At 47.7% G+C, this 14210-nt stretch overlaps 2 protein-coding genes across 2 annotated transcripts; both read right to left on the minus strand.

Moving 5' to 3' along the window:
• Positions 1-1867: 1867 nt before the first annotated feature.
• On the minus strand, positions 1868-5761 carry C1QB (complement C1q B chain). Its single transcript, XM_053400594.1, has 3 exons — positions 5604-5761; positions 4033-4205; positions 1868-2724 (listed from the first exon to the last, which is right to left on the minus strand). The coding sequence occupies exons 2-3, from the start codon at positions 4202-4204 to the stop codon at positions 2153-2155; spliced, it is 744 nt and encodes a 247-aa protein (XP_053256569.1). The 5' UTR covers position 4205; positions 5604-5761; the 3' UTR covers positions 1868-2152.
• Positions 5762-9376: 3615 nt separating this feature from the next.
• C1QC (complement C1q C chain) lies at positions 9377-13878 on the minus strand. Its single transcript, XM_053400593.1, has 3 exons — positions 13753-13878; positions 12189-12373; positions 9377-10357 (listed from the first exon to the last, which is right to left on the minus strand). Exons 1-3 carry the CDS (start codon positions 13755-13757, stop codon positions 9801-9803), a joined length of 747 nt encoding a protein of 248 aa, XP_053256568.1. The 5' UTR covers positions 13758-13878; the 3' UTR covers positions 9377-9800.
• Positions 13879-14210: the final 332 nt, after the last annotated feature.

Below are 14210 nucleotides of genomic sequence, written 5' to 3' on the forward strand. Positions count from 1 at the left end.
GATTGGGTAGTTCCTGCCAACCAATCATACTGCTGCATTGTTCTAGGACCAATCAGACTGCTGCATTCTGAATCCTATTGTTCTAGGACCAATCAGACTGCTGCCTTTTGGATCCTATTGTTCTAGGACCAATCAGACTGCTGCAGTTTGGATCCTATTCAACTCAGTACATAACACACTGTATGCATTTTTGCATGTTATTCTTATTAATGAATGCCTTCTTGTGCACACTTCCTCATACACACACCCCATGCTTTGGTCAATGAACTAAATTACAAAGTTCAGAGAGCTTTGGATTTCGAAGGAGAGATGAGTTTCGGTTTGTGTGCTGCTTCAGGAAGTGGAAAGCAGGCAAGGCTGCATGGAAATGTGAACCAAACCCAATTCCTCTCTCTCTCTCTCCTTCCCTTCCCTTCCCTTCCCTGCTGGTCCAGAGTGGAGCAGCTCTTTAGCCCTGATGACCAGAAGAACAATGATGTGAGAAAAGGGATTCATTGCAGGCAGTAGCGCAGAAAGAGGAAGGGAGATGAAGTGAGACCTAAGCCAGGAAAATGCCACCCCCAGCAACACCCCAAGGGTGACAATGGTCCCATCTGCACCATACATTTAAAGCTATATTGGATCGCTTTAAACAGTCATGGATGCTTACCCCAAAGCATCCTGGGAACTGTAGTTTGTTAAGGGTTCTGAGAGTTGTTAGGGCATCTCTGTTCCCCTCCGAGAGCTACCATTCCCAGAGTGGTTTATTGATCCCTCTTCCCAGGGAACTCAGGGAATTGTGGCTCTGTGACGGGATTTCTAGGCTGTGTTGAATGAGGATAAAAGCTGATATACCCTGTGCATTTTTACTAGGAAGGAAGTTCTACTGAATTCAATGGGGCTTGCATTTTAAAAAACCATGCACACTGCTTTGAGCTCCTTGGAGAAAAAAGTTGGCATAGCAATGCAATAAATAAACAAATAAATAGATAATATGACATCAGGTATGTGGTCGGTGGGTGTGGTTTGAGAGAAATGGCCTTGTAAGCCAAATTGTAGAACCTGGGTGGGTGTGTGCAGGTTTGTCCAACAAACCAGACATTGCCCACCCCTGAACTAGAAGGAAAGGGAGAATAGAAAAATGTGAAGCTGCATTATATGGAGTGACACCTTTGATTCATCTAGTTCAGTACTATCTACACTGACCGGCAGCAGTTCTCTGAGATTTTAGGCACAGTTCTCTCTCCACCTGGAGATGCTGGGGATCGAAGTTCAAACCTTCTGCTTTCAAAGTAGATGTTCTACCACTGAGGTACAGTTCTTCCCTGAAGGGGAGTGTGTTTGGGTCAGGAGCTTTGGAGACAGAGTTTGTGTGCTGGGCCAGCGGTAGTAACTCCTTTGGTGCCAATCATTACCAAAGCCAGAGGTGATCTTAGTTACTTTTTTAAGCTTCCCTTGGTTCTGAGGTCAATTTTAATGAACCTCTGAAAGTTGGTTTCCAAGCCCCTCTTGATTGAACTTTGCAGACGTCCTTATCCAGAATAACATCACATTCAGACCTTTCAGAGAAAGGAACGGCAAAAATGTGCTTCCCATGAAATTCACTAACTGAAAATGAGGGGGATCAGGGGTTTTTTTGGGAGGGAGGAGGAGTCGGTTTTGTGACAGCTCTAAAAGAAAGAAAGGCTTCCCCCACCCCAGCCATAGTACTGTTTATGTCAGGGTCTAGAGTATATAAATTCCTTTTCTTGGAAACTTTCTTCCTGGCCAAGGCTTGCTAGACAGCAAGTGGGGTCAGCTATCCCTAGGTATCTGCTGCCACCTCGTGGTGACCAACAAAGCAATGCCTCTCATCCCTCCTGATGCAATCGACAACAACTCTCCAAACCAAAGCACAAGTGATTGTTTATTTGTTTACAAAGTTACCGCAGAGACTTCTTGTGATGGAGTTTTTTGGGTGGAGGAGGGGGTTTGAAAAAGGTCGAGTGGTTATTGAAAGAACCTATCAATGATCACCCATTAAGGCTGCACCATTTCAGAGAGGCAAGGGCATTGCAGTTCCCATAGCTTGTGCTCCATCCCTGGCTGGCAGTTTCCGAAGACCAGACCTGCAGCAGAGGGTGGAGTCTGGTGGAGAGAGCAAGCAGGAAAGCAGGTCCCCAGGTTCCTCTAGCTAAATGGGGAAGAGTAAGAACCCGGAGAAGATGCTGTCTGCCCCTTCTGTGCCCCCAATGAGCGAGTTCTTCTCTGTAGGCTCTAACCAGACCGACTCGCCCCTTTGCACGTGGAGAACCACACCGCCCGTGGTGACCTGGAAGGCATTGTAGACGTAGTCACAGAAGACTACGACCCTCTCGCCCCGGCTGCCTTGCCCTTTCTTGATCTGGACACACAGGTTGCCCCGGGAGGTTACGTGGTAGGTGAAGTAGTAAATCCCAGTGATGTTGGAGACAAAACGCCCATAGCGGCTCTCGTAGTGGCCATTGACGTTGGTGTGGACACGGTCGAAGCGGATGGGTTGCGCACGCCGCGGCAGCATGGAGATTCCCCGGGAGGCCGAGAAGGCAGATTTGAGCGAGGTCTTGTAGTCACCAGATTCTCCTTTGGCTCCTTGCGGGCCAGGAGATCCTGGGGGGCCTTTGAACCCTGCTGGTCCTCTGGGCCCAACTTTGCCAGGGTAACCAGGCTCTCCTGGTTCCCCTGGTTCTCCAGAATCTCTGTTTGCTTCAACACCCCCAGGAGGACCTATGAGAAGTAGGAAAGAGGAAGGCAGAGGTGTTAAGTAGAACTGTTTAATGTATGTTGAATTGGAAGACAAATCTATAATGTGCCTCTATAGCACTGTGAAGCATGGCTAGAAATTTACATTGAAGCTGGAGAAGAGTCCGACAGGTTAATCATTAATGGAGTTGTAACATGGAACTGTATTTTTGTGCTTAAAGTCACAGGAAAGGGAGAGTATTACAGGTCTATGCGTATGCTAATCTGTAGGCATCTGTCTTGGGTGGAGTGCTCTCTTTGTTCCAAGCTAGTGAAGAGAATGGACATGTGAATCTCTGTCTCCCACAAACAGCCTGAGGCTAATGGAGGCTGCAATGGAGAAGAGATGGACTTTTGATTTTAAGCTCAAAATTCAAGATATTTGTAATCTATGGCATTATGCCCTTTTCTGGGATCAGTATAAGAAATTATGAATATAACTTCTATCATTTTAAATTGTTTGGAAAAGAAAAGTTTTTGAACCATATTTTTGGACTGGATTTTTTTTTCCAACACAAGAGCCAGTTTTCATTCATCCAACGGCTTCCAGGTGCACAATATTCACAATCCCAATAAGAGGTGTGGTGTGTGTGGAGAAACCTGTGTTATCAACTTGGTCAGGTCTGGCCCCGCATTTGAATCCTCACTCAGCCATGAAGCTCGCTGGGTGACCTTGGGCCTGTCACAGGGCACCCTCAGCCTGACCGGCATTGTGGGGTTTTTGTGAGGATAAGATGGGGAAGGAGAAAATTGTACACACTGCCTTGGCCTCCTTGCAGGAAAGGGGGGGGGTATCATAAATAAGGGAACGGTTTGTATGTGGAACTCCCAACCCCACCAATTGATAAATTAGAGCTGAGCTGAGAGCTCTTAAAAAATAATTTTAGCCAATGTTAACCCTACTCAGGGTAAACCAATTGAAATCAATGTGCATGGCTCACATAGGTTTCTTAATTGCAATGGGGTCTGCTCTGTCGCTGAGTAGGATTTGGTTGGATATAACTCTCTCTTTCTATCTCAAGCTGCTCCTGTGATGTTGAGAGAATGTGGCTCATGTCCTGGGAAATCACCATCAGCATGCCCTTCACAACAGAGGGTTATTAGTAAGGCCCTCTCCTCAAAACTCCCTGCCGTCTCCCCACCACCATACTTGCTGCTTCCCTGCCTCCCCATCTTGCAATAGATTGGCTCCCTGATAGGTTGGGATTCCAGCTCAGATGCTCACGTTGCACTGTGGACAAGAACCATAGTGAGAAAGAAACCATGCCCCCCACCAAGTGAATGCCCCCTTACCTCGTTCACCCTTACTCCCTGGCACTCCATCGCTGCCATCAGGGCCTGGGGCACCTGGCATGCCTGGAATTCCTGGGATGAGCTGGGGGCCCCGGCAAGTGTCAGCACCAACCAGCCAGGCTGCATTCAGGCACATCAGCATTGCCCATGCCAGCCTCTTGGGACTCAGCATCCTGGAAAGGTAAAGGGAGAAAGCAGGAGCACCCAGCTGGGAGACCAGCAACGCACAAAAGCAAGAAGATGCACAAATATAGGATGGGGGACACCTGCCTTGAGGGTGTGAAAAGGAATCTTAGGGGTCTTAGGCTGAGCCTGGAAAAGAGGAGAATGAGAGGAGATCTAATAGTCACCTTCAAATATCTCTCTGTCACACGGAAGATGGACCAAGCTTGTTTTCTGTGGCTCCAGGGGGTAGGAGCTGAACCAATGGTTTCAAATGACAAGGAAGGAGATTCCAACTTAACATCAAGAAGAACACCCTCACATACCCTCCAGCATTTCTCAGATGAAAATAGGGACGTTATAAGAAAAAGTGGCACATTCTGGGATCAAATCAGAAATGGGGACAGCTTCTGTAAATCCAGGGCTGTTCCTGGAAAATAGGGGCTCTTCAAGGGTCTACAGGTGTGCTTCCTCCAACTAGCTCAGTACTCTGACTTGGAAAAGCTGCAGCTTGGTGGCAGAGCATCTGCCTTGCATGCAGAAGGTCCCAGGTTCAATCCCTGGCATTTTCGGGTAGGGCTGGGAATGCCATGTGCCTGAAACCCTAGAGAGTGGCTTCCAGTCGGTGTGAACACTAATGGGCTTGATGGACTAATGCTCCCTGACTCAGTCTAAGGCAGCTTCCTGTGTTCCTATTATTTAGGAGGTGGCATTGTCTGTAGAGGAAATCTCTTCCCAGGCACATCAATTGCCTGGTGTCAACCCAGCTTTGCAAAATAAGCCTCTCTAGAGTCTCATCCCCTTTCCTTGACCACAGCAGTGACATCCCAAGGGTTATTGATGCTGCTGGATGAAATGAAGCATGGATCCTCACACAAGCTATCTGTCCTCTGCTGAACTAGCTTTCTCGTTTCTAAACTGGTGCTACCCTTTTGGACCATCTCAATCCATCACCAAGAGAACCCTTCTGGTTGCCAATTTCTAAATTCAGAGTGCTGACATTTCCATTTTAGAAAGCCATGCCTTATAGAAACCCTTTCCCTGTATGAACAACACACAGAGAGATATTCTAGCACGGTGCTGCTCTGTGTGCTTTAGTGTTGTAGTCATCGGTGGTAGAGAACCTGCTTTGCATGCAGAAGGTCCTGGGTTCAATCTCCTGCATTGCCAGGTAGTGCTGGGAGAGACTCCTGGTCTGAAATCCTGGAGAGATGCTGCCAATCAGTGTAGGCAATACTGAGCTAGATGGACTAGTGGTCTGACTTGGGGCAAGGCAGCTTCCTATCTACCAGTGCCCTCTTTGGATCTCCCTCTGGAGATGATCTGGCCAGCAGCCATCCATTCCTCACCCCACCAATGGCTGGTCTTGAATGCAAGGGGAAATAATTCAATGAACACCTTTCTCTTACCTTGCAGCGTCTCAAAGAATCTCTGGACAGCAAGACTCGCCACACTCCAGGCCCACACTGAGGACGCTCACACAGCAGAGACAGGAAGAAACACCTCCCCCCATGAGATATGTGGTGTCTGCCTCCCTCCTATCTCCCAGGGTTTGCAACAAAAGGGAAATTTGAGTTTGCTTCCCTTTTTTCCATTTGGCTCCCCTCCTTCCACAAACACACCAGTACTTTCACATCCACACAGCACGGGGAAGTGCGGTGCTATTTCTGGGGGCCTTTTGTGCAAGCTGTGCAAGAAATATGGGGAACCTGCCCTTGCCTGGTCAGGCGTTTTCCGAGCAAAGGCATTTTCCCAATGGCTTGCGGTTTGGCGGAAACCCACAAGGGCACAGCTGGTGCTTCTGGGCTTGAGGATGCTCTGTGCTAGTCTCCTGGGTGTCAGCACTCTTTTCAGCCATGAGAATGTAAGGAGAGTCGTGCTGGATTTGGCCAAAGGCCCAACTTGTACACTAACCTGCTCAGAGTGGCCAACCAGATGCCTCAATGGAAAGACAGCAAATAGGACCTGAGTGCAACAGCAAATCTCCCCACCAGTGATTCCCAACAACGGGTACTCAGAGGCCTTCTGCTTCTGACAGTGGAGGGGTAACATAGTCACTTTGTTGTTGTTTAGTCATTTAGTCATGTCTGACTCTTTGTGACCCCATGGACCAGAGCACGCCAGGCACTCCTGTCTTCCACTGCCTCCCGCAGCTTGGTCAAACTCATGCTGGTAGCTTCGAGAACACTGTCCAACCATCTTGTCCTCTGTCATCCCCTTCTCCTTGTGCATCAGGGTCTTTTCCAGGGAGTCTTCTCTTCTCATGAGATGGCCAAAGTATTGGAGCTGAGGCTCCAATACTTTATATACCTCTTAACTCAGTTTTTATCCACTAATCCAAGTTAGAGACCACCACTGCCTCTTGTGGGAGACCACACCCTGTGTGAACATTATTTTGTCTTACCTGAATCAGCCAACATTTGGTTTCACTGGGTGTTCTCAAGTCCCAAGGTAGAATTATAGAATTGTAGAATGGGAAGGGGCCCCAGGATCGTCTAACCCAATACAGGAACCACAGCTAAATAATCCCTGACAGGTGACCATCTTCTGCTTAAAAACCTCCAGCAGTTTGGGTCGTACCCTCTGGAGCAGCAGAAAACATGCTTGCTCCACCTTCCGTGCAGGAACCCATCAGATATCAGGAGAAATTAACTCTAAAATGCTGGTGGATTCTTACGAGGACTTTTTTTAAAGAAAAGAAAAGAAAAAAGGATTGAAAGATGATGTGTAAATGTGGAGAACGGGATTTATTGGGGAAGAGAGGAACAAAACCAAAATAGGCCCATCTCTCCCTCCTTCTAAGTAGACGTGTATAGGGTTATACCATAAACATAGTATTGTTAGGTTGCCAAATGTATTGTAAAGGCATGGGAAATTGCTTTTGTATTTTGTTTATTTATTTATTGAAACCCACCCTAAAGCTATTTATTTAGTTTCCAGGCCCAGTTCAAAGTGCTGGTTTTGACCTATAAAGCCTTAAATGGCTCAGGACCGCAATACCTCAAGGACTGCCTCTTTCTATATGAACCTACCCAGACCCTGAGATCACCTTCTGAGGCCCTTCTTTGTGTGCTTCCTCCTCGAGAGGTCTGGAGGGTGGCAACATGAGAATGGTCCTTCTCTGCAGTGGCTCCCTGCCTGTGGAATGCTCTCCCCAGGGAAGTTCTCCTGGAACCTTCATTATACACCTTGTTCCTTTTTAACCAGGCCTTTGGTGGATCTGATTTACATCCTATGCCCTTTTAAAATGTGGGGTTTTTTTGTGGAGTGGAGCTATTGGGTTGTTGTTTTTGTTTTTATTATGTATTTTGTGGTTTTATATCTTGATTTTGTTCTGTGAACCGCCCTGAAATCCCCTGGTATAGGGTGATATATAACTAAAATAAAATAAAATAAAATAAAGCTATGTGTATATTGTTGTTCTGTTATGACCTGGATGGGCTTCTGCAGAAGTCACAGCTAAAGGATCCCAAACAGATGGTCACCCAAGCTCTGTTTAAAAAAACAGAAGGAGAGTCTACCACCTTCCACTGTCAAACAGCTCTTGCCATCAGAAAGTTCTTCCTAATGTTTAGCGTGAATCTGACCTAAGCTTGATGGACTAAGGGTTGGATTCTGTATAAAGCAACTTCCTCTGTTCCTACGTGCTAACAGTTCTGATGATGAAAAATGAGGCAGTATGGTTTGAAGGGGTAAAATCCTAGAATCCTAGTGTTGTAGAGTTGGAACCATCTAGTTCAAGGACCACCTAGTCCAACTGCCTGCAATGAAGGAATCACAGCTAACAAATCCCTGACAGATAGCCATCCAATGTCTGTTTAAAAACCTCCAGAGAAGGAGACCCCACCATCCACCATTATTCTACTGACAAGTAGCGTTGTCAGAAAGTTCTCCTTAATGTTTAGTTGGAATCTCCTTTCTTGTAACTTGAATCCATTGGTTTGGGCCCTACCCTCTGGAGCAGCAGAAACAAAACTGGCTCCACCTTCCATGGGACAGCCCTTCAGATATTTGAAGGTGCCACCTCTCAACCTTCTCTTCTCCATTCTAAATATACCGAACTCCCAAACCTACACCCCTTTTCCTCTTAGCCAGCAGATGGGATCACAGTAAGCTTTGCTTCAGCTCTGAAGTTCTAGTGCAATTGGCACTTAGAGCAAAGTTCTCCTTCTGGACAGGGTGGTGGTGGAAGGAAGATCCCTGCAGTTGCTCCTTCTCTGGTTGATAGATAGGGAAAGACTGGTCTTCTCCTTGCCATGATGCTCTTACTAAGAGGCAGGAGATGCAACCTTATAGTGGCTCTTCCACCTTTAGCTATTGGCAGAGTCCAAAGCATGCTTCCCTTCCGTTGTGGAATGCCAAGACAATTAGCAGCACAAACTAGATCAGAGCTGCATCACACTTGCAGCAGGTTCAAACCAGTGACAGACAACCGGTGGCCCTCCAGCTGCTTTCGGGTCCAAACTCCCATCAGCCCCAGCCGGCATGGCTCAGTGCTCAGGGATGATGGGAGTCACAGTCCAAAAGCATCTGCAGGCTGTCAGGTTGGGGAAGGCTGGTTCAAACCTTTTCTCTTAACAACATTTTCTGGAGAGGTGTTTCAACTTACCTCTCCAAATTCTAGTGTGGTGTCAGGTTTAGAGTGTCAGACTAGGAGCTGGGAGGCCAGAGTTCAAATCCCCCACTTGGCCATGAAGCTCATGGAGAGAAATTGGGCCAGTTGCTGCCTCTCAACCTAACCTACCTCACAGGGTTGTTGTGGGGATTAAATTAGGAGAGCTTTGTGCACTACCCTGAGCTCCTTGGAGAAAACAGTGGGATGCAAATGCAATAAATAAACCAATATTTGATCTAGGGGACACTAGAAAGGTACTTTTCCAGTAGTACAATCCTATCAATTTAGAAGCAAGTCCCATTGTGTTCAGTGTTAACTCCCTCTGGAAACTCCCAAACTGAAAAGGCAAAGCTGTGATTTGGTTGTGGCTGATTACTCATTTTTATTTTCATTTCTTTTTATTTCAGTGGCATGCTTTGAGTCTTTGGGGAAAGCAGCCAGAAGATAATAGAGACCCGTTTTGAATTAATGAGCCTTTGTTTCCAAAGCGGACACAAACCTTTTAGATCCATTTTGAATCCTGCTGACTGTTTTAGAGTGTTTTAAAAATTCACACATTCATAAATATGAAGCCAAAAAAAGAGTTGCTTTATTGAGCATGTTTTTCTTTCTTTCACAACAACTAAGACATGGTGGAACAAGGATGAAGAATAAGAATGATAAAAGTAGCTGCACCTCAAAGCTTGGGAAAGACTCATAGCATTGCAGAGTTGGAAAATATCCCACCTAGTCCCTCTACAATGTGTTGTAGCTTCTGATGGGGAAGCTATCAGATAAACATTCTGGAGAGAAGCAGAGGACCTGGAAAGGGTTAAGCACTCAAATGATTTGGGTGTGGGGAAGCTGCTGGCCCAGAAAGGGTTAAGCACATCCCCTCCCCATGCCAAATTTAAGACTGGAAAAATGAGACAGCTAGAAACTTTAAAAAAAAAATCCATCCCAAGCTTGAAGGCATGGAAGGAAAGCTGTGCTCATCTGCTCCACCAAGAATCTAGTCTGGGAAGAGAAGGAAGCCTGAGAAGACACTATCAGATCCCCCAATGCCCACCATGCCATTGTAGTCATTGACTGCCAGCCACACCTGGTACCCCTGCTTCATCTGAAGCAGGATGCCGCCCGAGCTGACTTGCTTGTCATTGGACATGTGGTCACAGAAGCTGGCCACCTTGTCCCGGTTCAGGTACATGTTGACGCAGAGGTTGGCCGTCTGGGACGTGTGGTAGGTGAAGTAGTAGAGGCCGGGGATACGACATGTGAACTTGCCGTTGTTGAGGTCGTAGTCCTGGTTAATGTTGGTGATAGCCCTGTTGAAGACGACGGGGGCGTTCTTGGCAGGGTACTGGGCCGTCTGACGCATCACTGTGAAGGCCGACTGGTGGTTCCGCTTGTAGCCACCTGGCTCCCCTGGTTCACCCCTGTCCCCCTTGGAGCCGGGCTCCCCTGGAGGTCCAGCAGCGCCTCGAGGCCCATTCTTCCCCACATGACCAGGAGCTCCAGGTTCTCCTTCCTCTCCCTTGGGACCTCGACTTCCAGGAATGGCTGGTGGGCCTGCAGAGGACCAAAGGAGTGAAGGTCGTGATTGGAGAAAGGAAAGAAAGGATGAATCAGGAGGATGGGGATGAAGGACACAACCATCCCTTCCACCACACTGCTTCCTGTCCGTGCCAAATCTGGGGCTGCCATACACACTCAGCTTCTTATGGAGCAAAATGTGCTTTCGAAGCTCCCTAGCTGGAGAACTACCCAGGGATGTTCCAACTAGTGAAGATAAAAGGAAGACACATGGGCTGCTTGATCTGATCATGGGCTGCCTATTCCTTGTGGAGGGCTATTATTATTTTTAATTGCATTTATATCCCACCTTTTTCTCCAAGGGTTCCTGTTCCTCATTTAATCACCACAACAACCCTGTGAGGTAGGTTAGGCTGAGAGGCCCAAAATCAGACCCAGTGAGCTTCTTGGCCAAGTGAGGATTTGAACCCTGGTCTCCTGGTTCTAGGGACACGGGTGGCACTGTGGGTTAAACCACAGAGCCTAGGACTTGCCAATCAAAAGGTCGGCGGTTCGAATCCCCGTGACGGGGTGAGCTCCCATTGCTTGGTCCCTGCTCCTGCCAACCTAGCAGTTCAAAAGCACGTCAAAGTGCAAGTAGATAAATAGGTACCGCTCCTGCGGGAAGGTAAACGGCGTTTCTATGCGCTGCTCTGGTTCGCCAGAAGCGGCTTAATCATGCTGGCCACATGACCCGGAAGCTGTACGCCGGCTCCCTTGGCCAATAAAGCGAGATGAGCGTTGCAACCCCAGAGTCGGTCACGGCTGGACCTAATGGTCAGGGGTCCCTTTACCTTTACCTTTACTCCTGATTCTAATCCAACACTCTAACCACTACACCACACTGGCTCTCACTGGCTCACTGGGCGTACTGTTACAGAAGTTGGTACTCCAAGGAGCTTGCCATGTCACCCTCTTATGGGGCAATATCCTCTCCCTCTCCCATCTTGACTTGAAGTTAAGGTGATTGAATGTTGTCTTAAATAGCCATTTCTCCTCTCTATGGCTGTCCCATGGAATAGGGCGGGGAGCTAGATCCAGCCTGACAATGTTATGAAGTCTAGTGACAACTTCTGGTTGTCACACTTGCAAGAGGAGAAAAAAGAGCCTTGCTGTCAATGCTGATTGCATGCTGACAGTGAGCCCTGCTTTGTCCTTTTGCAGTTGTGACTTGGAGTCAAATCATCCCTGCAAATGGATGTTGCTTCCCCTCTACAGACTGGCAAAGCTGCCTGCAAAGGAAAATAAGTTTCTTTGCAGGTGCAATTTGAATCAAAACTCTGCACTTGTTGTCAGCACCGATCAGCTGATTGACTCTGTCAGCAAGCAATGCTTGCCAAGGAACAACCAGGAGTACACATTAAGCGCCTGATTATTTCTTCTCAGCAGAGTCTTTGCCTTCCAAACACCTGCCAATATATATGACTCAGGGTGTGGGGCCAGTGAAAGTGTTTTAGAGAAAAGAAGAGAAGAAGAAGAGTTTGGATTTGATATCCCGCCTTTCACTCCCTTTTAAGGAGTCTCAAAGCGGCTAACATTCTCCTTTCCCTTCCTCCCCCACAACAAACACTCTGTGAGGTGAGTGGGGCTGAGAGACTTCAAAGAAGTGTGACTGGCCCAAGGTCACCCAACAGCTGCATGTGGAGGAGCGGAGACGCGAACCCGGTTCACCAGATTACAAGACTACCGCTCTTAACCACTACACCACACTGGCTCTCGAACCTCATGGTCCAAATCAAGAACCCTGGCTTACCTTAATTAGGCCCATAGACCATGGGAGGAGGAGAAAGAGGAGGAGGATGGGGAGGAGAAGGAAGAAGATGCTTACCTGGCTCTCCCTTGGATCCTTTCAGCCCATCTCTGCCATCCTTTCCCGGAGGGCCAGGCACACCAGGAAGTCCTGGTGCTCCATAGCAGAAGTGTGGAGGATCAGCTCCTGTAGACGATTCCATCAGTATCAAGAAAAGAAGGAGGCACCACCAGCTGAAGAACCTCCCCGCATCCATCTTTGTTCTGCAGAGGCAAGCAAAGGAAGCAGAAGGAAGCAAGGGTTAGGGTCACAGATGCCTCACTAGGCTCACTTGGCAGTGCAACATCCTTAAAAGTTTTATAAAAAGAAAACACTGTCCCTGTTATCTCCAGGAGACCTCACCCAGGGGATAGTGAACATCAGGTTTAGGCAGGAGGAAGGTGGGGGAATGTGGCCGTTCAAGCAGTTCTATCTGGCCCTTAATACTCTGCTCAGGGCATGCATCCCTCTCAGGCCACATCCTTCCCTGGCTGTTGGCTTTACCTGGCTGAATGTATCATTGAAGTGTGATAATGCCTCTTGCTTTCCTGGATGGAGGATGGTGTGTATGTGTGTGTGTGTGTGTGTGTGTGTGTGTGTGCGTGTGCGTGTGTGTGCGTGTGTGACTACACCCACCACTGGTGTGCAGCCCCCAGAAACATGTCATTGAGAGAATGTGGCCCATGGACTGAAAAGGTCTCTCCACTCCTGCCTTACCCAGCCACTCAGCAAAAGATGTAAGCAGCTTGTTCATCATACCAATTAATTATCTATTGTACTTTGTATTTTCAACAGAAACAATTACAGGGGGGGGGGGGGAAATGGGTCAAAGCAGGCTAGTGGAAGGAGCTTCTCTCTCTATCTATCTATCTCTCCCTCCCCCCTCTTTTTCCTCCTCTCATGGAATCCAAAAGAAAGTTGCCAAATGACTGGAAAAAGCCAGCCTGGACTGCTCTTGTGTTTTCAGCGTCAGCCTGATCTTTAGAAATGTGCCGGACAGTGATTTTTATTTCCATCATGCTGCAGAAGAAGTTTTGTCTGTTTGCTCCTGTATATCAAACTGCTTTTGGAGACGGGAGCTACTGTATCCAACTCAGAAGCTGGCACCTCTGCACCCCAAAAGATGGAAGGAGGCAGGCAGGCAGGCAGGCTGGCTGGCTAACTGGAGGAAAGGTCTTCTCACTCTCATCTTCTCTCCTTTGGCTGAGCTCGAGATCTTGTTAACTCTCTGCAGACTGCCTGTGTTTTCATTTTATCCTACTGCTTCAGCAGGGTTAACCTTGGAGTGCAGAAGCAGAAGGGGGAGGCATGTTTAACCCTTTCCAGGCCTGCAGCTTCTCCCCCTCAAGTCTTTTCAGCTGCTCTCCAAGATCTTCATTCAAGAACTTCCCCATCTCCTGCTGTTAGGGCTGGGTGGATCTGGCCATTTTGGTTTCTCCCTGTCTCTAATTTTCCCAATTCTAAATCTACTTCTCCTTCTCTGTCTGGACCTCCCCAGCCCTTCCAGTGCCCAATGCTTTCCTCTGGGACTCCCCCAGCCCTCCAAAGACATCCCAGGGAGTCAATGCTGTTTGTGGAGAAGCCCAGAAATGACCACTCTTACCTCATTGGGTTCCAGCTGGACTCTCACAGCCTGAAGGCAACTTGGAGGTGTCAGAAAACTGCAGGCCAACTCGGTGTGGAGTAGAGCACTCCGTTTGCAACATCACCACCCACAACAGGGAAGTTGGTGGCCTGGGAGAATTAGGAAGTAGACCATCCCCTTTCCTGGTTTCCTGGTATTCATCTGCAAACTCTCTGGTCAACAATTCTTTTAAAAAAACAAAACACAAAACACAAATCCAGCATTTTTTTTTATTAAGAGTCCTATTTTCCTTTAGAGAAGAACATAAGAATCTTCATTATGCCCACTTGATCCTTTTGTCCATCTAGCCCAAAGTTGTCTACACTGACAGTCAATGGCTTCCCAGAGTTTCAGAAGGGTCCCCAGCCCTGCATAATGCAGGGTCATTCTGTTTGAAAAGTGCATGCTTTACCACTAACCCACAACCCTTTCATTAA

Source organism: Podarcis raffonei, chromosome 8 (assembly GCF_027172205.1).
Source record: "Podarcis raffonei isolate rPodRaf1 chromosome 8, rPodRaf1.pri, whole genome shotgun sequence".
Classification (NCBI taxonomy): Eukaryota; Metazoa; Chordata; class Lepidosauria; order Squamata; family Lacertidae; genus Podarcis; species Podarcis raffonei.